Genomic DNA, 24,302 nt, shown 5'->3' with positions numbered 1-24,302 from the left:
TTGCATTTTCTTTTACAGTTTTCTGCCAAATTCTAAAAGAAAAAAAATGCACATTGCCAGTAGTAAAAACTACATTTTACTTACCAAAACAAAAAAAAAAAGATGATATAACCAAACAGAAATAATTAGTCTTTTTGCAAAACCAGTGACAACTGGCAGTATATGCAGGATGCTTTGTATATTTGTCCTCAGATCTGAGATTTGTAAGCAAGAGTAAAAATTGCAATAACCCCAAGAATACTGTGTTCCTGAATTATATAGACTACTTCTTGGTAAGAAAATATTTGTTTAGGTAACATTGTCCTTTTTATTAAAAACTGAAGGATGATCTTGAATTATTATAACCATATACATTAATCTTTATCAGCATGAATGAAAGGATTAATCTTTGCTCTTAGCTCATATTTTCTCCCCACATGTCCAAATTGCAATACCAGTTATTTCCAGAATGTAGAGAACACTGCCAAACAATAATTATAGCAGGTTAAGACCTGTACTATATATTGTACACCTCTCCTCAGTACACCACTGGGGAATTTTTACCAACAGCAGCTTAGAAACATTGAAGGTATTTATTCTAGTTAGAGAAGCTTCTCATGTTAGATATGCCAAAAAGGACCTCAAAATAACTATTTTAAGAGTCTTGCACAAGTCTCCCAAACCAAATACGTATATATATTTAATGCAGCAAATGTACATAGTGGTATGGAAATGCCACGATATTTTGTCTGCCAACAGAGCAGAACAAGCCAAACCCTCCTGTACTTTTCACAGCTGGAAGTCTCTCCAATGTGCATTATGGTTTTGTGCCTTTTGGGAGCTGCACAGTATATCAGATCACTTATTAACTGTCATTTGTCTGTCTACTGACAATGTAGCTAGACACTTGGAATAGATTTGTTTACTTATTTAAAACATTGAAATGGCACCTATCATGTCTTAGTGTCATAAAAACAAGTACAATGTATTTTGAACTAGTCAAAGAGAACCAAGCAACCCAAATACATAATCACAAAAGGCAAAGGAGCCTGGCACAGGAGAAACCGATTGTTGCCAAAGGTGAACCACTTAACCAAAATAAGGGCTCAGTTCCCAATGTTACACAAAATGATAGAGTGGAAAGGGAGAGTTAGCAGGCATTTAAAACATGACTTATCTTTGACCTTTTTGCCCCCTTCTTTGCCAAATGTACAGGCAGACGTTACAGCATGATAATGAGGTATATGTGCAGAACCTGTCTGGGAGGAAAACTGAAAGAGAAATGTCCCTACTGACTGTAGATGTTGAGCAGGAGAGGAATTCCATAGGTATGTAAGACCTAGATAATGGAGTTTATATATTAATATTAAAATTCTGCCTGAAATCCTTTGTCATATTTCAGTAGTTCTCAAACTTTTGTACTAATGACCCCTTTCACATAGCAACCCTCTGAGTGCGACCCCCCCCTTGTAAATTAAAAACACTTTTTAATATATATAACACCATTATAAATGCTGGAGACAAAGCGGGGTTTGGGGTGGAGGCTGACAGCTCGTGACCTCGCGACCCCCTAAAGGGTCCCAACCCCCAGTTTGAGAACCCCTGTCATATTGGAACCCAGTGCAGTCTGTGGAGGGCAACCATAACCAGCTCTTTTGCTTCTAGTCTAAAAGGCAAGCAAGCATAAGTTCTACTTCTATTGCACCTGGGCTGGTCTACACTACCGTGGTAAATCGGTCTAACTTATGCAACTTCAGTTATGTGAAAAATGTAACTGAAGTTGACGTAGTTAGATCCACTTAGTGCAGTGGCTACACTGTGCTTGTCGATGGGAGAGCATCTCCTGTCGACTTCCCTTATGCTTCTTGGAGAGCTGGAGTACACAAATCGATGGGAGAGCGTTTTCCCATTGATTTAGCGTGTCTTCATCAGATCCACTAAACCGGCACTTGCTGCATCCATTGCAGCAGTGCCAATCTACCAGTAAGTGTAGACATGCCCTGTGATCAGTTTCAAGGCAAGCCCATTAGGAGCACATTATTGTAGGCCAGCCTGAACGTGATAAGGCTTTGTGTTATATTTAAGCAGCACACCAGCTGCAGATTAGCAACACACTCTTTATTACATTGCTTTTTTTCGAAAGGAAAGACTGGTGGTATTGTTTTCACTTTGAGCTGGGGGTGTAATTCCCACTGCCGCTGAGACAATGATTGAAGAGACATACTATGAACAACTCACCTGGGTCTGGAAACCACAAGGGTTACAAGGTATTATATTATACCATTTGCTGAATTTCTTAAAGTTTTTGTAAAGTTCTCTACCAGTCTACAAGCTCCCTAAAAGGCACGAGTATCAAGGTTATTACAACTTTATGTTCTGGAGAGGAAGCCTAATAAATGAAGAACTGAATGACTGGATGTTTAAAAAAAACGTTTTGTGGATGTTTATTTTAAATTAAACAAAGTGTCTATAACTTAGGCTAGATGTGTGATAAACAAAATGTCCATGTTTCTATTATTTTATTTCATAACAGTATCAAAGAAAAGTTACTGTGCCACACATTCATCTGCTGATGTCACCTAGACTCAACATAGCCATGTCATTATACCAAGTGTAGCTCTAAATTAAATAAGAAGATTTCTTTTCCTTCCACCGACATAGAAGGACTGTGAATAATGATGCTTTGTAACACATGATAGAAAATTTGCATACCTAGGTGTTCCCTCTAGCTGGGTTATTTTGAAACCCATCAAATCTCCTATGCAAGGAGACTGGTAACAAATATACACATCTGTAGCAATACTCTAATGAATGGGAAGACAGATGTAGAGATGGACACTCCTCTTATACTTATTCCCTTTCTTGGTATTTGGAATTCCAATAGACGTAATCTCATCATAGAATATAGGATCCAGTCTGCCACATCCTCAACATAGGAGAAACTATATTTTCCCTTCTCACTGTACTTTCAGCAGCCCCATTGACAGCGGGACCTTTGAAATTGAAAATTAGGTGAAGGATTTTTTCCATGGTGGAACTACAGATCTTCCAATGTGAAGAACCTCCACAGTAAGTAAGAGGGAGTGGTAAAGGTATGCTGCTCAAATATGTGACATGCCAATGCAGGCAGCTCTCTTCAGCCTGACTGGAGGCTTCTCAAACCTCTGAATTTGTTCAGAAAGAAGCCCACTAACCATTAAAAGGAATGAGGTCCACCCCTCTACAGTTATCTTATTTCCTGTTTAGGAAAGACAGAAATAAAGGCAAAGGTGGTGGAGTAGCATTGTATATCAATGATGAGGTAGACTGTAAAGAAATAAGAAGTAATGGAATGGATAAGACAGAGTCTGTCTGGGCAAAAATCACATTAGGGAAGAAAGGTATGAGAGCCTCCCCTGGGATAGTGCTTGGGGTGTGCTGTAGACGGCCAGGATCCGATCTGGATATGGATGGAGACCTCTCTAATGTTTTTAATGAAGTAAATACTAATGGGAATTGTGTGATCATGGGAGACTTTAACTTCCCAGATATAGACTGGAGGACAAGTGCTAGTAATAATAATAGGGGTCAGATTTTCCTGGATGCGATAGCTGATGGATACCTTCACCAACTAGTTGCTGAACCAACAAGCGGGGATGCCATTTTAGATTTGGTTTTGGTGAGTAGTGAGTATCTCATAGAAGAAATAGTTGTAGGGGACAACCTTGGTTCAAGTGATCATGAGCTAATTCAGTTCAAACTAAATGGAAGGATAAAGAAATATAGATCTGTGACTAGAGTTTTTGATTTCAAAAGAGCTAACTTTAAAAAATTAAGGAAATTAGTTAGGGAAGTGGATTGGACTGAAGAACTTGTGGATCTAAAGGCGGAGGAGACCTGGAATTACTTCAAGTCAAAGTTGCAGAAACTATCAGAAGCCTGCATCCCAAGAAAGGAGAAAAAATTCATAGGCAGGAGTTGTAGACAAGCTGGATGAGCAAGCATCTCAGAGTTGGAAAAAAAATTTGAAGGAGAAAGTAGTTAAGGACATTGAGGTCAATGGTAATTGGAACAAAATATAACAGCATTTTACAAAAGGTAGATCGTGTCAAACCAACCTGATCTCCTTCTCTGAGAAGGTAACAGATTTTTTAGACAAAGCAAATGCAGTGGATCTAATTTACCTTGATTTCAGTAATGCATTTGATACGGTTCCACATGGGGAATTATTAGCTAAATTGGAAAAGACGGGGATCAATATGAAAATTGAAAGGTGGATAAGGAACTGGTTAAAGGGGAGACTACAGCGCTTCACACTGAAAGATGAATTGTCGGGCTGGAAGCAGTTACTAGTGGAGTTCCTCAAGGATCGGTTTTGGGACCAATCTTATTTAATCTTTTTATTACTGACCTTGGCACAAAAAGTAGGAATGTGCTAATAAAGTTTGCGGATGACACAAAGCTGGGAGGTATTGCCAATACAGAGAAGGACCGGGATATCATACAGGAAGATCTGGATGACCTTGTAAACTAGAGTAATAGGATGTAATTTAATAATGAAAAGTTCAAGGTCATGCATTTAGGGATTAATAACAAAAATTTCTGTTATAAACTGGGTACGCATCACTGGGAAGTAACAGAGGAGGAGAAGGACCTCGGAGTATTGGTTGATCACAGGATGACTATGAGCCGCCAATGTGATATGGCTGTCAAAAAACCTAATGCGGTCTTGGGATGCATCAGGTGAGGTATTTCCAGTAGAGATAAGGAGGTGTTAGTACCATTATACAAGGCATTGGTGAGACCTCATATGGAATATTGTGTGCAGTTCTGGTCTGCCATGAGGATGAATTCAAACTGGAACAGGTACAGAGAAGGGCTATTAGAATGATCCGAGGAATGGAAAACCTGTCTTATGAAAGGAAATTCAAAGAGCTTGGCTTGTTTAGCCTAACCAAAAGAAGGCTGAGGGGAGATATGATTGCTCTCTGTAAATATATCAGAGGGATAAATACCACGGAGGGAGAAGAATTATTTAAGCTCAGTACCAATGTGGACACAAGAAAAAATGGATATAAACTGACCATCAGGAAGTTTAGACTTGAAATTAGATGAAGGTTTCTAACCATCAGAGGAGTGAAGTTCTGGAACAGCCTTCCAAGGGAAGCAGTGGAGGCAAAAGACATAACTGGCTTCAAGACTAAGCTTGATACGTTTATGGAAGGGATGATATGATGGGATAGCCTAATTTTGGCAATTAATTGATCTTCAACTATTAGCGGTAGGTATGCCCAGTGGCCTGTGGTGGGAGGTTAGATGGGGTGGGATCTGAGTTACTACAGAGAATTCTTTCCTGGGTGTCTGGCTGGTGAGTCTTGCCCACATGCTCAGGGTTTAGCTCTCCACCATATTTGAGGTTGGGAAGGAATTTTCCTACAGGGCAGATTGGCAGAGGCCCGGGGGGTTTTTCGCCTTCCTTTGCAGCGTGGGGCACCGGTCACTTGCTGGAGGATTCTCTGCATCTTGAAGTCTTTAAACCACGATTTGAGGACTTCAATAGCTCAGACATAGGTTAGAGGTTTGTTACAGGAGTGGGTGGGTGAGATTCTGTGGCCTGCGTTGTGCAGGAGGTCGGACTAGACCATCATAATGGTCCCTTCTGACCTTAAAGTCTATGATTCTGTGATTCTAGCCCAGCCAACTGAATTTTAGGATATTGGCAAGATCTCACAGCAAAGACCCATCATGATCTGCAGAGCAGCAAATCCACCATGTTAGATAAAAGAATCTCGTCCATGTCTGAACCATCAGGCACCAGAGAAATCTTTTCCTACTGCAATGCTGCTGGTTCACACATATGTGAACGTGCATGCACACACAATAAAAGTGTAGTAACTCTGTACAACTGTTGCATAACTAATATTTGATAGGAAGCCTCCTTTCCAATTAGTCAGACTGCCATAGTTTTCTTGCTGTAGATACATTCCACTCTCTCATTGTAGGAACTGAAAGTCTCCACTGTGCTCCAGTGCTGCAAAGCTAGTGTGATTTACTGGCTGAGTTATGTGTGGGCAAGCAGATAGACATAACACAAGATGAATTTACCAGTACCTTGACACTTGATGCTCCCTAAGGTGCTCCCACCTCCCTCCCCTCACCTCAGTTAGGTAAAACTTTGCTTCCAACTTATTATTAGATTTGCTTTCAACAAACCCTAATTATAATTCTTATATTTTTTCTTAAAGCTAAAATCTGTGTTCTGATGATAAGACTTAAATCCAAACAGATAAAAGCTTTGATGCTGAAGTGTGGGCCTCAACAGAGAGTTAACAGGTAGAGTTGAAGCTAGTTAGTAGAGAAAATGTTAATAAAGTCAATCTGATTAACTGGTATAATTTTAGGGAACAGATTTTATTTTGTCCTTTGGATACAATACAGACTGTATACAGTTAACATGAAAATCTGGTAATAAGGATATTTTTTCTGCCACAGTGGCGTCCTAGTTAAGTGAGTAGTTGTAACACCTTAGGTATGTAGATAAATACTGAGTAAATGAGAGTATCACACACACACAGAGGGCCTGTCTCTCCTCTCATGCCAATTTTGCACTGCTATAACTATGAATGTCAATGGAGTTGCTTTATTTACACTGATGTAAAATGAGATCAGAATCATACCATGCATATCTTTCACACTTTATATTCTGAAACCTGCTGACATTGAGGGCATATTGCAAAGCTCATTAATTTTCCCAGGCTTTCTCTAAAGGCTTGTCTGCTCTGGGAAAATTCATTGAGCTATATGTGCTAACACACATGGTAATACACAATGTTCAACACAACTTAGCACTCATTTTATACAAGTGCTGTCATATTTAAAATCATGTCAACTAGTTATGGTTTACCCTAGGTTCCTGAACCTGTAAAAACTTATGCATGTGCTTAACTTTACACTTGAGAAAATTCGCAGGGGAACACACACATTTCGAGACTTAAACAAGTGCACCTGATTGCAGAATTGTGGTCAGTGTTGTGTTACTTGACACAAGTTATAACAAGATGCATCTTCCTAGCATAGACAAGCCCCAAGGAGGGTTTCGTAGATATTTGCAATTATATTACATTACAGGGGACTTTATTTTTTAGAAACACTTGAAACTTTTTTTTTAAAATAAATGAATAGATTGTGAAAGCCTCGTGAAAGCAACCATTTAACTGATTCTCCCAGCAGGAAGTCCTTATCAGCTGATTATCATTTGTGACAAAGTAAAATTTCCTAGGAAAGTGAATTTATTAGCTGCAGTAGTTGGCCATATTGTAGTCTAGTCTTCCTCTTTAAGCTATAAACAGCTTCAAATTTGTTAGTCTGTAGCTTAATGAGATTTTCCATCAATCCTGTTAAACTAACTCAATTAAGCAAACATAATTGAAAAACACACCCTTTTTGCCTGTCAAGACAAGGCCATACCAAGAGAGCCAGAAGCATTCAATTTATTCTAATTGTTTACTTTTTGCTTCTGCTTTTCCAACTATTCAAGAGAAGAACATCAAGAAGAACATCAGGCTACTACAGTTGGCAGACCGAGCATTCCTATGTAAGCACACCTGAGAAACACTACACAGTTTATCTCTATGTCTGCCAGTACAGACATGTATATGTTGTTTATGATCAAGTTTCTACATTTCTGCAAACTGCTGCTATATTTATGTTTCATCTCACAATAATTTAAACATTAAACACATACACAGAAGTATAGTGCTGTCAGAAAGTCTCTAGACTTAAAGGTCTTCTCTATATCTATTTTCATGTATTTGTAACTGCTGTAAACATTCACTCTAGACTAAAATTTGGCATTCAAACTGTTGGACTGCTCACACAGTGGGAAGTTTGCCAGGTCTATGCATGAGAAATGTTTAATGGTTCAAATAAGGTCTACTTGGCTGTTTCATATCTGCATAAGCACAGAAAATAGTTCTTAGGCATTTTCACCCTTCCCTGATTCCTTCTGTGTATTACTTGCTACAAGACTAAAATTGTACGAGTCTTTGGTCAGTTCATTATAGATGCCTCTATGATAATTTAACAGATACATTTTTAAACTATTGTAAAAATCACACAGAGCAATGGAAAAACATTTAAGTATTTAATAACCAAAACAAATATTTACTGAAATATAATTTTTAGGCCAGTATGCTGAATGGCAGACCGAGACTCTGGTTATTTTCAGAACTAATCTTTGTAAAAAGCATCAGTACAGAGATGTTAAAAGTGGCATACAGAGACTCAGAGGCAGTAACAATACTTTTCATAAATATTTTCATCAAGCAAGTTTCATATAAATTTATTACAGAAAACATACATACTTTGCTACTGCCTCATTTACCTGGTATACTGAGAATATCATACATCCAGTGCTCCTACATCAAGATTTCGAGACCAAAGTGGTTTGGATAAGCATCCAGAACTCATACATCATGACTTAAAGAGTGGAAAGTATGAAAAGTGAACCGACAGTTAAACAAAGCATTCTCCCATTTATATAATTTGTTCAGTTTTACTTTACAAGGATCAGTTAATTAAAAGAACAATGTCAACTCTTTAAAGTAAGAATTATTTCTACCCTGATGCACAATGTCCCTTTGGGGCTGAAATTTCAAAATATGGCATTTATATTTTCTCTTATACATCTTGCACATATAGGCCTTGAAGCTAATGGGACTACTCACATGCTTAAAGTTAATCATGTGCCTAAGTAGGCAGGCCATTTGTCCGGTTTTAAGTTGGACAGTTCTGCTTTTCTAAGGTTTGTCTCCTATCCAGTACTGAGACAAAAACTGGCCATGATTTTGTCCAGCTCCAGATGTGGAGGTGCCATTTTGAAGAGTGCATTGCCCTGCCCCTGCTGGTGCACTCTTCAAAAGGGCAGCTCCCATGTGGAGTGACGTCACACTGGTGTGGATGGAATCACACAGGTGAGGGTAGGCCCATGCCATTCCCAGAAGTACTGGAATGTCCGATATTCTGGGGATGAATGAGTGGCCATCCTCTGCCTAAGTGTTTTGCTGGAATGGAAGCATAATCATTTGTGTGCATAATGATTGCATATCATAGAATCTCAGGGTTGGAAGGGACCTCAGGGGGTCATCTAGTCCAACACCCTGCTCAAAGAAGGACCAATTCCCAACTAAACCATCCCAGCCAGGGGTTTATCAAGCCTGACCTTAAAAACCTCAAAGGAAGGAGATTCCACCACCTCCCTAGGTAACCCATTCCAGTGCTTCACCATCTTTCTAGTGAAAAAGTTTTTCCTAATATCCAACCTAAACCTCCCCCACTGCAACTTGAGACCATTACTCCCTGTTCTGTCAACCATTACTCCTTGTTCTGTCACTATATGCAAGTAGGTAACAAATATTTGTACACACTGTTGTATGTCATAAATCAGAGACAGGTTGACCCCTTTAAATTATGACCCACAAAGTCCTGCATCAAGGTACAGTTATCTACATTATGTATGGACTTTGCTTTGTGTCACATTCCAAAGACTGGAAAGCTTTGAAACAATTTTTAAAGTAAAAAGCATTTCAAAACCATACATACTCAAAGGACAGGCTTTGAAGAATGTAGATAAGGGGAAAATGGGGTACAACAAAAACAAAAGCACTGAGGCTTGTCAATACTTACCATTGAGCCACTTGGAATTGTATTGTGCAGTGCGGAGAGGAGGAAGAGCCCCCAGACTGCGATAAATGGCAGGATCCCTTCCTGGGAAATCCATGGCTGTAGCAGCATATAACTCCCCACTGGAAGTTAGAAGAGCTGTGGAATTGTGTTGGGGACTGTAAGGACAGCGAGCCATGCCACTGATCTGATCATGTATCTCTGTCAGGTTGCTTAACTGGAAAAGACAAAAAAAATTACATAAGCATTACAAGATGAGTCAAACCACACCATCAGTGAAAAAAAATACCATAAGCTCAGAAAATGTCTCATGTTACCATAACACAGTGCCAAGCACACTTCTTTAACACCTTTTTTCCAGGCCCATGTTAGAAATATAATGCCCTTCTGGTCTTTTTATCTTCCAGATTCAAAGAAACACAGTGAGGAAAACATTTACATTAATTAATTAAGAATTATACTTAAACAAACAAAACAAAACACCAATAAAAGGTCACCATATTCCAGCCAGTGCTATTTTGATAGGTTTCAGAGTAGAAACCGTGTTAGTCTGTATTCGCAAAAAGAAAAGGAGTACTTGTGGCACTTTAGAGACTAACAAATTTATTTGAGCATGAGCTTTCGTGAGCTACAGCTCACTTCATCGGATACATTCAGTGAGTGCAGTGAAGTGAGTTGTAGCTCACGAAAGCTTATGCTCAGATAAATTTGTTAGTCTCTAAGGTGCCACGCACTCCTTTTCTTTTTGCTATTTTGATGTTTGTTCTAATTTTAATTAATCCTTGATGCATTCTCTCTCTATCTCTCCCTTTGATCTATCCTTAATCAATAATTTTCTTGTTGACATCTTTTAAATCCATAAATTGTGTCTGTGTTAAAAATAGCAGAATAACATTTCCAAAAATTTGGAGGTTTGTTGCTGACACCAATCAGAAATCAGCGTCATATATATTATCATCTTAGCTAAATCTATCTGTACATAGCTGCATCAGCCTTTCTTTACTTTTTTTGGCCCACAATGACATTCATTAGATATCCAAATTTTACACAATGGGATGCACACACCAAGTTTTTGTGACCCTCCATTTTATGTACCTAAATCCTGATTTATGCACGCAAAGGTGGATTTTGGACACCCTGTTAAACGTAATACATTTGAAATTTGGCTGTGTATCTCATCTCTTGTGTATTGCTATATTGTGAAATATATTGAGGCGTAAAATTCCAAGAAAACATTCAACAAAATCACTTAAATAAAAAGGGGATGTCAGTTTCATGGTTTTATCATAACCACACTTTGAAATCATGCTAAAATCTCTTTTCTCTCTACGAAGATATTTAAATGTCTGTATCTTATCATATCTGTTTCGTAGGCACCCTTTACTAGAGGGTCCTCTGAACTTTATTTGGAGTGTTCCAGGGGAAAAACCTGTGTGCAGCAATCTAGCCTTAGAGAGAGAGAGAGAGAGAGACTTCCTCCGGCAGGGAGAGCAGGTGGTAGACTCCAGTTTGGGAAGAGGCGTGAGGTGGCTGCTGTGGAGCTCTGTCCATACCAGGAGCTGCTGCTGAGAGTCTGCAGGGGCTTTGATCAGAGGCTGTTGGTGGCTTCACTACAGCCAGGGCAGAGGCTGTTGCTGTGCCTAGAGTTGACTGAGCTGGGCCTGCAGTGAAGGACTGTGAGTAACCCCCACTGTTAATGGAGAAAGTACTTGCCCGGGAAGGGGCACTGCAGAGAGACTGAGTCTGAGGAGAGGCAGAGTGATCTTCCCATTGAACCAGGACCCAGAGCTGCTGTCATTTGGTGGAGACAGCTCCAGCCTTCTTTGGGGTTGTGCAGCTTGTTGCCTTGGCTGGACTGATACACAGAACCCACAGAGCGCTGTCTCCAGCTTCAGATCTTCAGTGCGTCCACGCAAGTGTCTCAGACTCTGAAATCCAGAGGAGTGTACACTCCGGGGTGGGGTAAATGGTACTGTATACTATATTTGTTAATTGATTTTATTCAACTTCCCCCCCTGTGGATTTAAATCAGTAGTGACATTTAATCTTAGCCTGTTATACCCTGTTTCTTTAAGTTGTTAAGTAAATGAGTGTTAGCTCTAATTTAAGTATATTGGATGTATACTTAATATAATTTATAATTGGTATTTGAGTTAGACCCATGCCACGAGTTATTATTATTACTATTTGAAGGGGTTTATTCCTGGAGGTTCCCAAGGCACACCATTGAGTGTGTACAGGAGCCAGCCAGGTGGAGGCACCACCAATTTTAACTTCCTTTAGGAGTAAAGGGACCACAGCAGAGGATGGATAGAGGATTCCCACTTATCCAACATCACCACTGGGATACTCAGAATCTCCTATAATGTCAACAACATCAGGCACACAGGTGAGTGTTGCCTGATCCCAAGTAACCCAGGGAAGAAAGGAGGGTTACATGTTTGTTCCCAAAACCCGAAGATGAATTTGGAAAGGTTCAGTACACATCACAGTCATGCTTGTGAACGTGCTCTGGAATACAAAAAACTACATTTGCTCAGTATTTTCTTGCTGAAAAAAATTACTAAACACTTTTGATCTTCTGCAAACATGGCAGTTACAACACCTTTTAAAAATTGATTTTATTTTTAAAGACATGCTGCATGTATCTGAAATTGTTCTGGCAAGTTTGAAAAGCATATGAAAAAAGCGAATAAAAGGTATTTAGATTTTAGGCCAAGGCCCTGAAGTCTAGTTTTTTAATTGACCAATCTTTATTTGATTTGCATATTGCAGTTACAGCTGTCTCATTTCTTGTAATTTTGAATGTATGCACATTTATTGCTTATATTGAATGTTGTTAGATTGACAACCCTATAGTGTGAACTACTCTGATTACGCACAGTGCAGGCAGCAGCAGCAGGGCAAATTTCCCTATGCAAATCTGCCTCATCCCTAACTTGAAAGGTACCTCTATACAGATAAGAGGCGTTCGGCCTTGAAAGCTGATTCAGTCTCTTTCTGCCAACAAGAGGACTAAATAAAGTCAAATACGGTGGTGATTTTTGTGATGTGGAAGCTTGTTCACTGTGGAGATCTCAACATCTTACACAGGCAACTGATCAGAGAGATGATTACTTTCAGTTACTGACTAGTGCTGTATTTGAGCTAACAGTCTAGAAGTGAAATATCCCATTACAAATCTGCACAGCCCCATAGCAGCGGTTTTGTTTCACAGTGGCAATAGTCATCATTTCTGTGAACATGTGGGATCAATTTGTTTACTCATACCGTCCGATTGGTGCAAACAGGAGTGAAAGCGTTGGTTCCGCAGGTGAAGAGCCGGTCACCGCCAACAAGGAGCACACGGATATAGTTCTGGCATTCTTCCTGTGATGCAGAAAAGAAACAATGTATTCAGCAATGCCGCAAAGGAGAGGGAGGCCATTTAAAACTTGAACTATTCATCAGGGCTATGTCACTGTATGTGAAAACTCTGATAAGCAATGCTTGAACTTACCTGATAAGTGAGAAATCAATAAGTACTTAGATTGAATTCCTAACTATAGTATAAGAATCCATTCTGTCCTTAAGAAAAGCCCCTAATAGAGTCAAATAAACCTGTCCAGTACTGAATGCATCTGCCAAATTGATATTTTAAAAGTCCAGTTAAACTTTGTATGTGATATACACCACCCTGAATAAAAATATCGGTCCCAAAAGATCAAATGCTATATCTCACGACAGGCCAGGCCACAGGGTGAGGGTGGTCAGTGGGTCACTAGCTTGGGTTTGTTGAAGCTACCATAGATATACCTCATGAGCTAGATCTCCAGGTGAGGATTTGGCCCTATTACTTTAAAGCATGACATTAGAAGCATATTAAATTACTCACAGGACATACATTTCTCCAATCACTAAGGTTCCTCAAGATGGCCTCCAAAATTTCATCTCTTCAAATAACATGTAAACTCACCCTGGAGGAATTATGTTACTTTTTTTTTAACTCCATTACAGTGTGTGACATTTTTCTGATGATTAGACTCTGATATTGGAGAAATTAAGACACAACAAAAACTTTCATGGCTGGTTCAGGTATGTATCACCTGGCAGAAGGCTTTTTGTTGCAATACTAAAAATCTGTTAGAATTGTAAATCAAGAAGATACAAACACTCCTGCTGCAGCTTAAATTCACTAAAACTCAAGCAAAAAAAATAGCTTGTAAGAAAATAGTTTACAGACACCTCTGGCTTAAATGAATGGCTAAGCAGCTTTCCATTTTGCTTCTAATTCTCAAGGTCTTTGGGTAACGTTTTAAAGCACATTGGGACTTAGCAATGTAACTCCTGATATTAACTGAGGCCATGCAGCTAAATCCACACCCTTTGAAAAGGTACCTTGTTATCCTGCAGAAAGCACCATTTTCTGGGCTTCCGCTACAGTGACATCAAATGCAGTTGTGCATATGTTTTGAAAACAGGTCGCTATCTGGACCCACTGGAGTATACTATAGAATTTGTGGCACTGCCTTGCATTGTGTGTATGGTTGCACATCCAGCAGTCATGGTTTTGAATTCAAAAAGGGACAAATTAAGACATATGGTGTCTGAGCTACACTGAGAGGTAAGGAAGGATTTGTACCACATGAGTGGTGATGGCTGGAGGCAATGGGCCAAATTCAGGCCTGACATAAGACCCTGCAATTGCAGTGACTTTACCAGGGCTATGTTTTGCTTATTAAGCAGGCAAAAGCCAGGAAGCCATATTACCATGAAGTGAGCTGCAGGCAGAATGCTCACCATTGACCTTTACTACATCTATAAAAGTGTAACACATTTTCCGCAGTGCAGTCCCCCTGCCCCCAATACGTGCTTGCACACAGGATGGAAAGTGTCCCATTGATTTCAATGAGAGCAGGTGGAGGCCATTAGAGCTCAGTGGCAAAGTGCACTTCAGAGGTCTGATGAAGTGAGCTGTAGCTCACGAAAGCTTATGCTCAAATAAATTGGTTAGTCTCTAAGGTGCCACAAGTACTCCTTTTCTTTTTGCGAATACAGATTAACACGGCTGTTACTCTGAAATCTGTCAGAGGTCACCATAACAGCCCGCACCATGGAATCCTGCCCTTACAAGATTACAAAAGAAGAGGCACTGGCCAGCGTCCCATGTCCCCTCACCTTGTTGGTGAGGGCACTATTTATTTGGCTCAAATCATGAAAATGAGCCTTTGTAAATTGAAGAGATTCTAAACAGATTAAAAAACAAAAGGAACAGAACTATTTAGACCCATGACACAAAGAGTTTTAAGCGTATTCCTTTAGGACTCTTTTCTTCAACACCAAGTACAAAAAAACCACAAAAACCCAGTGCATGAGTCTCTCAGGTAACCTACTGTTCAATTAAAATTAAATTTTTAAAATCCTCTAATTCTTAAATTTAAGGTTTTCTAACACTTTCAGATTCAGACAGGGGAGGTCGCATGGTACTCATGAGGAAGATGGTTGTCTAGTCCCAGACCACCTCACTCACCACATATCAATTCTTCTCTAATAATTACTTTCCTAGCAAATTGGCAATACATTTCTGCCATAAAATTTTACATTGATCCTCTGGATAAACTTCAAACTGTTGAATATGGATTCCAATGAAAAAATGAGGGGCAACAAAAGACCCAAGCCTGAATCACCTAAGCAGATGAAGGGGGAAGATCCTCAAGGCCATAGCAGAACCTAGCCTAGGACATTGTGACACTGAAAGATTTCCTCACAGACTGACTGGATTTCAATCTCAAAAGATATTCATGGCCTCTCTAAAGATGTATGTGATGTAAAATCCCCAATTGCTCACTTGGAAAATCAGCTACAAAAGATTGCCATTGAAAGCAGTGAAATTAAAGTAGAAACTGCCCCCTTAAAGCTTAGACTAGACAAACTGGAAGAAAAACAGGATGACTTAGAAAACAGATCTTAGAGAAACAATCTTCACCACTTGGGCACTGCTGAGGGTCTGGAGGAGATGGATAGTATCACCTTTCTTCAGAAACTTCTCCCTGACATACTTAAATTGGACCCTCAGCCACCCCCATTTGATATTGAAAGGGCTCATTGAATGCCTGGTACTAGAAGACAGGTGTCTGATAAGCCCAGACCCATCATCTTCAAGCTGCTGAAGTTCAATGATAAAGTAATGTTAATGAATGCTGCCATAAAAGGGGAAACCCTTATGTACAGAGGTCACAAAATTTCTTTTTCCTGAGTTAGCCAAGCTTATCAAAAAGAGGACTGCACTCAATGGCATAAGTAAATCCTGAGGGAGAGCAACATCAGCTATAGCATCAAGTACCCATCCACCTTCACTATGGCTTTAACAGGCTCCACAAGATTTTGCAAAACCCCCTCTGAAGCTTGGCAGACACTTCAAAGATTGAGACCAAATTTGACCAAAAATAGCATAATGTTTTTATCACCATAAAAGGCATACTTGTTTTCCTATGTATTCTTGTAGATATGGTAATCTTCAATTACACCATCTTCCCACTCCTAGCAGATAACCAGCAAGACTGAACTTTGTAACTGAGCAATCACAACTGTATAGCACTGCAATGCATAGAGTAATAATTTAACCCTAAACTGGGGTTTATAGCACCATCTACTGACTAAAGTATTATTTGCACTACTCATAATATAGGGAGGGGAGGAGCAGTTGGAACTGAAGCCTTCAGGGATCTGAACATGCCCCCACTGGCTTGTTTTAAATCTGTTAATTTTTTTTGTTTGTTTTCCATGACAAATATATTTTGGAAGACATATGATATTTAACTATAGATCTTTTTTTATACCTGACTCTTAGAGGGTCAACTGAAGATATACATTAACTCAAAACTAACTAGTATCTAATATGTATAAATACAGACCATATCCTAGAGATGTGGTTTTACAATAGCACAGAGAAATAGCTATCTTTAGAATAAGGTTATATGTCTTAATACATCATTTAAATCTTCGCCATGAATTTTCATAGAGTGTAGACCTGGAATGTGAGGGGACTTAAAAAACCTTCCAAAAGAATTAAAATCCTGACACACCTCAGATCAAGTAGCTTTATTGCAGGAAACTCCTCTAGCAGAAATAAATGCCGCTCAAATCAAGAAGATGTGGGTAGGTGCTGAGTATCATTAATTATTGAATTCTAAGAACAGAGGCACATCCACTTTAATTCATAAAAGTATAACTTTTCAATATATACAGTCCCAAAGGAAGATACATTCTTCTTGAAGGCTGTTTCAACTCAAAAAAGTTAATTCTTGGAATCATTTACAGTCCAAGTGGAGGTAATTCTGAATTTTTCAAATATATTGCAGACATCCTTTCTAATAAAAGAGACATTCCTGTAATACTGGGAGGCAATTGGAATACTACATTAGATAGATATCTGCACAGCTCTCAAAGCCCAATAAGCTAACCTTTATTGTTGATGTATGAAGCTGATACAAACAATATATGGAGACTGACACACCTCAAGGAACAAGACTATACATATTTCTCTTCCGTACATTCACCTTAGTCTAGAATTGACTTTTTTCTTGCGTCTTCAGAACTGATTCCAGCATGGCTAGAAGTAGCTACTGATAATATATTAATTTCAGATCATGCTCCAATTATACTTACCATAGACGCTGGTTACACATAATTAAAATCTTCTAGGTGTAAGCTGAACACTCTGCTACTAAAAGATGCAAAGTTTTGCTCTACAGTTGATTCAGTGATCTCTAACTTCATAGAAGAAAATAAGCACTCAGGTATCTCAAATACCATCTTTTGGGAACCTCTGAAAGCTATTGTGAGGGGAGAATGCATGAAGCATGCTTCCCAAAAGAAGAGTGAAAAAATCAAGTTACTAGGCTCTCTGGACAAGGAAATAGATGAGTTGCAGAGAATGCACAAGAATGCCCAAAAGAATGAAAACCTCTTATGTTCTCTAATCAATGCCAAATAAATAAAACAAATGCTTATCCAGCCAAGTAAAATTTGAATTCCACAGGATCAAACAAAGATATGAATGGGGAGAAAAAGTAGGTAAACTACTTGCCAGAAGACTTAAGATGGAACTAGGCAACAGTAATATCTCTTCCTTATTCTCCATCCTTGACCCAAAAGATATAGTACATTTAAACAATTCTATCAAGCTTTATATAAATCAATCAATTTGACTCTGATAAGTTTTATCATTTCATTGAAGGCCTGCCTTTTAATACCTGAACTTCAGAACAAGTGTTGTTTATGAATAAAGCTAACACAAGAGATCAAACAGACTATAAAAAAATATGAATTCCGGCAAGACCCCGGGGATGGATGGCTTTCTGGCAAATTTCTACAACAAATTTTGTAATCGGCTATCTTCTATTCTTTCAAAGGTCTTCAATGAAACATTCCAAAATGGAACCATATCTTGTGACATGAGAACTGATTTTATTACTTTACTATTAAAGAAGAACAAAGGTGGTTGCAACTGTGATGACTTCCACCTCATATCTGTATTGAACACAGATTGCAAAATAATTGCAAACATTTAAGTGACACCACTGAACACCATCGTCCCATTAATCATACACATAGATCAGGCTGGTTTCATTAAAAGAAAATTGGGGGCTGATAATACAAGAAAAAAAAATCCCTCACTTGATCCAGCAAGCTCAGATGTCAGATATTGCCTCTACAGACTTACTTCTAATGCAGAGAAAGCCTTTGATAAGTTGAATGGATTTATCTAATGGCTGTCCTAAAAAACCCTTTGGATTTGGACAAATATTCCTGAATTGGATCAGTGTATTATACAGCTCTTCTCTCACTTCACTATCAACCAATGAAATTATTTCTCCCACATTTCAACTAGAAAGAGGGACATGACAGGGATGTCATGTCCCCTCTTTGTCCCTCCTTTTTAATGTCTCTCTTGAACCACTGGCAATGTACATACGTCAACACTCAGGCATTGAAGGGTGTGACTATAAACAGAAAAGAATACAAAATCAGTTTGTATGCTGATGACTTTTTTGTACTATTGAAGAATCCACACTCATCAATCCTATCATTGTTGAATATAGTTAAGGCTACGTTTTAGTCATGGCTATTTTTGGTAAAAGTCATGGACAGGTCATGGGCAGTAAACAAAAATTCACAGCCCGTGACCTGTGCATGACTTGTACTATATATCCCTGACTAAATCTTGGGTGCTAAGGGCGGTGGCGCATGGCTCGGGACCCCCCACGGGTGCTGGGGAAGGGGGGGGCTGGGTGGCAGTGCAGAGCCCGGAACCCCTGCCGCTGCTGGGGAGGCAGGGCCAGGCAGCGGCGCGTGGCCTGGGACCCCTGCCAGTGCTGCTCGGGGCAGGGGAGGTGGTGGCCCGGGATCCCTGCTGCTGCGGGGAAGGGAAGTACGGTGGCCTGAGACTGGCCCAACAGCAACTGGTGAGGTTGGCCCAGGGGCCAGAGCCAGCTGCACCAGCTGCTGCAGAAGTCATGGAGGTCCCGGAAAGTCATAAAATCCGTGACTTCCGTGACAGACTTGCAGCCTTAAATATAGTTGATGTTCTTGGAAAGATCTCTTGTTTTCGCATTGACTGGAATAAATCACAGGCAATGGATATATACAAAAAGACCACATTCTTCTCAGTTTCAGCATTTTCCATTTTAAATATGCAAGGAAATAATGTATGTGCGTATTAAAATTTGTCCTAATAGTCCCAATTTTTTTCTATAAATATGGGCTATACATTTAAAGAAATTTCCATGGATATAGCGAACTGGCATCTCCTCCGTCTATCCTTACTAGGGAGATGAGAAATAGCCAACATGAATATCTGCTCAAGATTGACTTATATCATTAGCCTATTGCCTTTCATTGCCTCTCCCTTGCTCTTTGCTTGAATAAAAAGGCCTATCATGCAATTTCTATGGGATATAAAACAGCCTTGTTTGTCACACAAGACCCTTAAAAAATCCTGGGGAACTGGAAGCATGGGGTTGCCAGAATTGTATCTATATTATCTAGCATTCCAAATGTGTCCTATTGTAAGATGGTTTCCCTCCAACTGCTCTGTATATGTACCGGCCTGGTTTGATATTGGAAAAAAAACAAACAACCTTAGCTATGGCATTCTTTTATATATCTTAAGAGGCTACCCACACTCTTAAGGAAAACTCCAGTCTTTGCATCTACATGGGGCATTCTGCAATGCATTAAGATAACTACAGCATCCAATATTACCAACTCTCTTCCTGTACTACTATGAGATAACCCATGATCAAGGCCAACTCCAGGCTTAAGTTTGGATAGAAAAAGGACTAACAAAAATTAGAGATATAATACAAGATGATAGACTGGCCTTCATTTACGAGTCTAAAATATCAGCTACCGCTGTCTCACAGTTCCTTCATGCAGCGGAAAAGTTCAAGGATTCATGCAAGGATAGGGCACAATTGATGTGTTGCAACTCTCTCACTTTTAGAAAAACATGTAAAGAAATATGGAATCAGAAGTCTCCTTGTAAAAATTACTTATAGGTTGCTTAATGGTTCAGAATACCATCTCAACCTCAGTCTCAAAGAAAAATGGGGAAAATAACTTCGCCTTACTACCACAACAGAAACCTGGGAGGATATCTGGCTTAATGTGAAAGATACTTCAAGTTTTTATCCCTGTGATTCTTTCAAGATATTAAACAGACACTGTTGGACTCCAGAATGTTTGTTTAAGGGAAGATTGCATCTCCAACATTCACTGTGTGTTGCCAAAGAGCCACTTGCCAACCTTTCACAAATCCTCTATACTCGTCCAATGATGCATGTGTTCTGGAACACCATATTCAGTGCTCTCTCAGAAACTTTAAGTGTTGCTATCTTTCCCTTCTCCAAGCTTGTGTATTTTAAGGGTTCTGGATGAGTTGGTATTACCAATTAACATTAAGAAATTGATTGCAGGAACTATTTTAGTGGCCAAAAGAGTTATTTTGAGAAATGGAAATCTGCAATTCTTTCCTGATACACTAACTGGTTTCCTGAGCTCTCTACTTCTGCATTTATGGAAAATATGACTCTGTCTAATAGAAACACTTGGAAAAAATATGAGGATATCTGCTCACACATGAAACTATTGCATACATTTGCAGTTTAGTATATATTAGTCCCCGATACTCATAGGTTATGACTCATAGGTTATGTTCTCACTTATTTATCTATTTAGTCACTTCAATAACTGACGCCCTGCATGACCTATACAGGTCCAGAGGTTTTGTTTGTTTGTTTGTTTGTTTTTGTTTGTTTTCCAGGTTTTACAAATAATGAACATTGAATTTTTTAATTTATATTGTGATAGACCCAGGCCAGTTGGGTACAGCAGAGTAGCAGAAGGCACTGGATTAACAGTTTTCTGTCTGTTTTTGACTGACCAGAGCAGGGGCTGCTCCAGGCTAATGAGAACACCTGACTCCAATTAACCTGCAAAGAGTCAGGTGAGGCCATTAAGCTAATGTGACCACCTGACTCTAATTAAGGCCCCTCTGATAATATAAAAGGGCTCACTCCAGTCAGGCAGAGAAGAGCTGGGGAGCCAGAGGAGAGGAAGTGTGGCTGAAGGGCTGGTTAATGAAGACATCCTCAAGTCATTAGTAAGGGAGCCCTAAGATCAGGGTGAAGAAGGGAGAAGCAGGAGAGCTGTGGGGAAGTGGCCCAGGGAAATGTAGCAACTGTAGCAGTAAAATGTTGGCTGCCAACAGCTGCTACCATTAGGGTCCCTGGGCCGGAACCCGGAATAGAGGGCGGGCCCGGGTTCCCCCCAACCCACCACTACAGAAACACCTCCTGGGAGGGGAAAACAGGCCCCTGTCAGGACAGGAGGCTAAACTGTTTTGGCATGAGGCCGGAGGAGCAACAGAAGCTGTGGGAATTCTCTCACCAACCTCCATTGCTGGCTTATGATGAAAAGGGCTCAGTAGACAGTATCCCTCGTCCTAGAGAGAGAAGGGCTACGTGGAGGGTTGCAGTGAGCCTCTGAAGCTAGCATAAACCGCCTGGAAGCGCAGGACCCACAGAGACAAGGTCAGAGCTCTGCCACAATATGCTATTTCCATCTTGTGCATGTATTTATATGTTTTGTTTTGTTATGTGTACTTTTTATATACAAACAATAAAAATAAAGTTTTAAAAAAATTCAGACTGAGTTCCAAAACCTCACACAATACCTTTACCTTAAATTCACCAAAACTTTTTTAAAAAAAATATTGTTTGAACCAAACAGAAGTCAGGGATATTAATAAACTACAGAGCAGTTTGGCAGTACTATTGGTCCTTTTCAGCTCTTAGAAGTGATGGTTAAAGCTTTGGATACTTCCCTTACTGCAAATTTTGCTTTTTAGTCAGGGTAAATGGAATGCCATCTTTGTTTCTTTTGATAAAGTATGTTAGCAAGAGTGGTATGTACAGAAACAATAGGAGATTTTTCATCTTTTGCTATCCCAGCAAGCCTTGGAATGTAAGTGTAGGAAAAGCAAGTGGACTATGATATTACAACCCATTAGACTTATTCACCTCTCCTCTTCATACTCCACAGCCTGCTGAAATAGCTCTGAGATAAAATTAGTTGTACACTAAGCACCCACTCTGTGTTCAAGAAGAATAATGTTCATTTTCAACACTGACATTCTTAACATTTGCAAGATTCTTTCCTTCTATGCTCTCAATCCTTGTGCCAACTTTTCAATGATTCATATAATACAACATGGTAAGCAAAAGATCTTGGGTCACATCCATCCCTTGTATAAACCCACTCTGCAATCAAAGTAGATTTGACACTGGCCCAAATTCATCCTGGTGCTATTTTTATAAGGAATCACATTTAAATTAACCAATATTTAAAAGAAAAAAAATCACACTTTGGGAGAGAATTAAAAAACACATTCTCTTTTGATGAACCAAGGGACACTTTCTTTACAATTAGCTATTTTACCCATATTTTTAAAAATAGCAACAGCTAAAAAAATTGGAAAAACTATTATGTTATAGAGTCATGTGAACCTTCCAGAGTCAGTTTGCTGGGTTCAGAGACAAACTTAACTATACGGGATCACTTAGATGTTCAAATTCAGGAGTCTTGGATGTCTTTAAGGGATTACAATGGCTTGCTGTGTGAAATAGCAGTGTTTGGTATAAGGTTGGCCTTTGAATTCATCAGACTTCAAGAGCAGTTTTGTTTGAACGGGTTTATTTCACATAGGTCTATTCTGCAACTGATGTTTTACCCACTATTTTGGTTTCCTGCTCCCTTATAAAAAATCTTCGGGAAAAAAACAATTTATTTACCAAGCATTCTCTGATTTTACAAAAATATAAAGTAGACTAACAAAATTTATGCCAAGGTTTCAACTATTATCTGGCCAGGTTTTTTACTTCATTTTCATACCAATTTGACAACATAAGGGCAATCTGGTTGCAGATATTTATCTCTTTGTAGCAAATTCATTGTTTTAGGTTACCATTTCAGCTATGTCTATATTTGATTTTTATGTTTTTAAATACTCTTGTGAAGAGCCCAGACACTCATGCATTGGGCCCTTAGAGCCTTAAATAATTAAATGAAAAATGAATCCATTGCAGGTTATTTTTAATCTTTTGCTCTATTTTCTCCCTTTATCTCTCATATTTATTTCCTTGCTTTACAACAATCCCTGCTGCAAGTGCCAACCTGAATGGCCAGATTTAGTACCTTTTAACCATGTGGACTTCTGTGGAGCTTATAAAATGCGAACACATGCTGGCCATAATGACATTTTATTTGACTCACTCCTTGATCCACTAGTTATTTTAAGCACCGTTTAAGGTCGATAACTCTATGAAGTTTAAGTAACTACTATCAGCTTTCTGAAGCCAAGTGTGCATTAAACTGTCATATGTGATCATGTCCTTATATATTTTCCCCTCCAACTCTCTTCCTTCCTTGGCTTCTAACAAAGCTCAGCATGATTATCTATTATCAATAAAGTCTGTAGGCAAAATTCGATGCAGGTTCCTTTTCTGCAAATAAGGTAGCATCTCAGTAGCCATAATCCAGTACCAACGGAATTCCTCAATAGAGTGTAAATTCATTCTTCAGTGGCATACCAGAGGGTGGCCCGTCCTCTGGGCAAAATATTTTTGGGTCTCACTCCTCCCTATGAGGGAACAACCTACATAAGAGAGGAAATGCCACGATTTTCAATCGTGAAGTCTTCCCACTTATTCTTCCATTGTGGCAGGAGGAAAAATATGGTTTTCCCTGAGCCCCCTCTTAAGGTGCACATTCTGTTTTACTACCTCAACCCACTGGCTCCCTGCTGCCAGCTGGACTGCAGAGCTCCAACAGAAAACAATGACTCAAACGAGTCCTTCTGCCCTGTTGTCCCTGGTAATCCTTATCCCCCTACTCCGGTAAAACAGGTTCCACGGCAACGAAGAGGGAAGCAGTCTCAGGTAGAAGTAATTAATTTGTTTTCTCCACTGGATTTCAGAGTGTGGGAGAAGGGAAGTTATAGGAGTGAAGCCAGCTCCCTGGCCTCATTCTCTGTTGTCCAACTGCGTAGAGGTGGAAACTCACAGCTGTCCTACAGAAGGGCTTCTGTGGTGTGAATGGAAAGAAAGAGCATGCCACACAGG

The 24,302-nt window shown here is 39.4% G+C and overlaps 1 protein-coding gene across 1 annotated transcript in view; it reads right to left on the bottom strand.

Annotated features, from left to right (window-relative positions):
* The window catches only part of SEMA5A (semaphorin 5A), a 460,689-nt gene that overhangs the window by 233,447 nt on the left and 202,940 nt on the right, over window positions 1-24,302 (bottom strand). The window contains exons 5-6 of the mRNA XM_077809175.1: window positions 12,910-13,008; window positions 9,643-9,856 (exon numbers count right to left, since the gene is read on the bottom strand). Coding sequence (XP_077665301.1) covers window positions 9,643-9,856; window positions 12,910-13,008 — 313 coding nt within the window. The remainder of the gene's footprint in view (window positions 1-9,642; window positions 9,857-12,909; window positions 13,009-24,302) is intronic.

The sequence above is a fragment of the Eretmochelys imbricata genome, chromosome 2, assembly GCF_965152235.1.
Source record: "Eretmochelys imbricata isolate rEreImb1 chromosome 2, rEreImb1.hap1, whole genome shotgun sequence".
Lineage (NCBI taxonomy): Eukaryota > Metazoa > Chordata > Testudines > Cheloniidae > Eretmochelys > Eretmochelys imbricata.
Note: the sequence above shows the minus strand (reverse complement) of the source record. Positions and strands in the feature narration are given on the sequence as shown.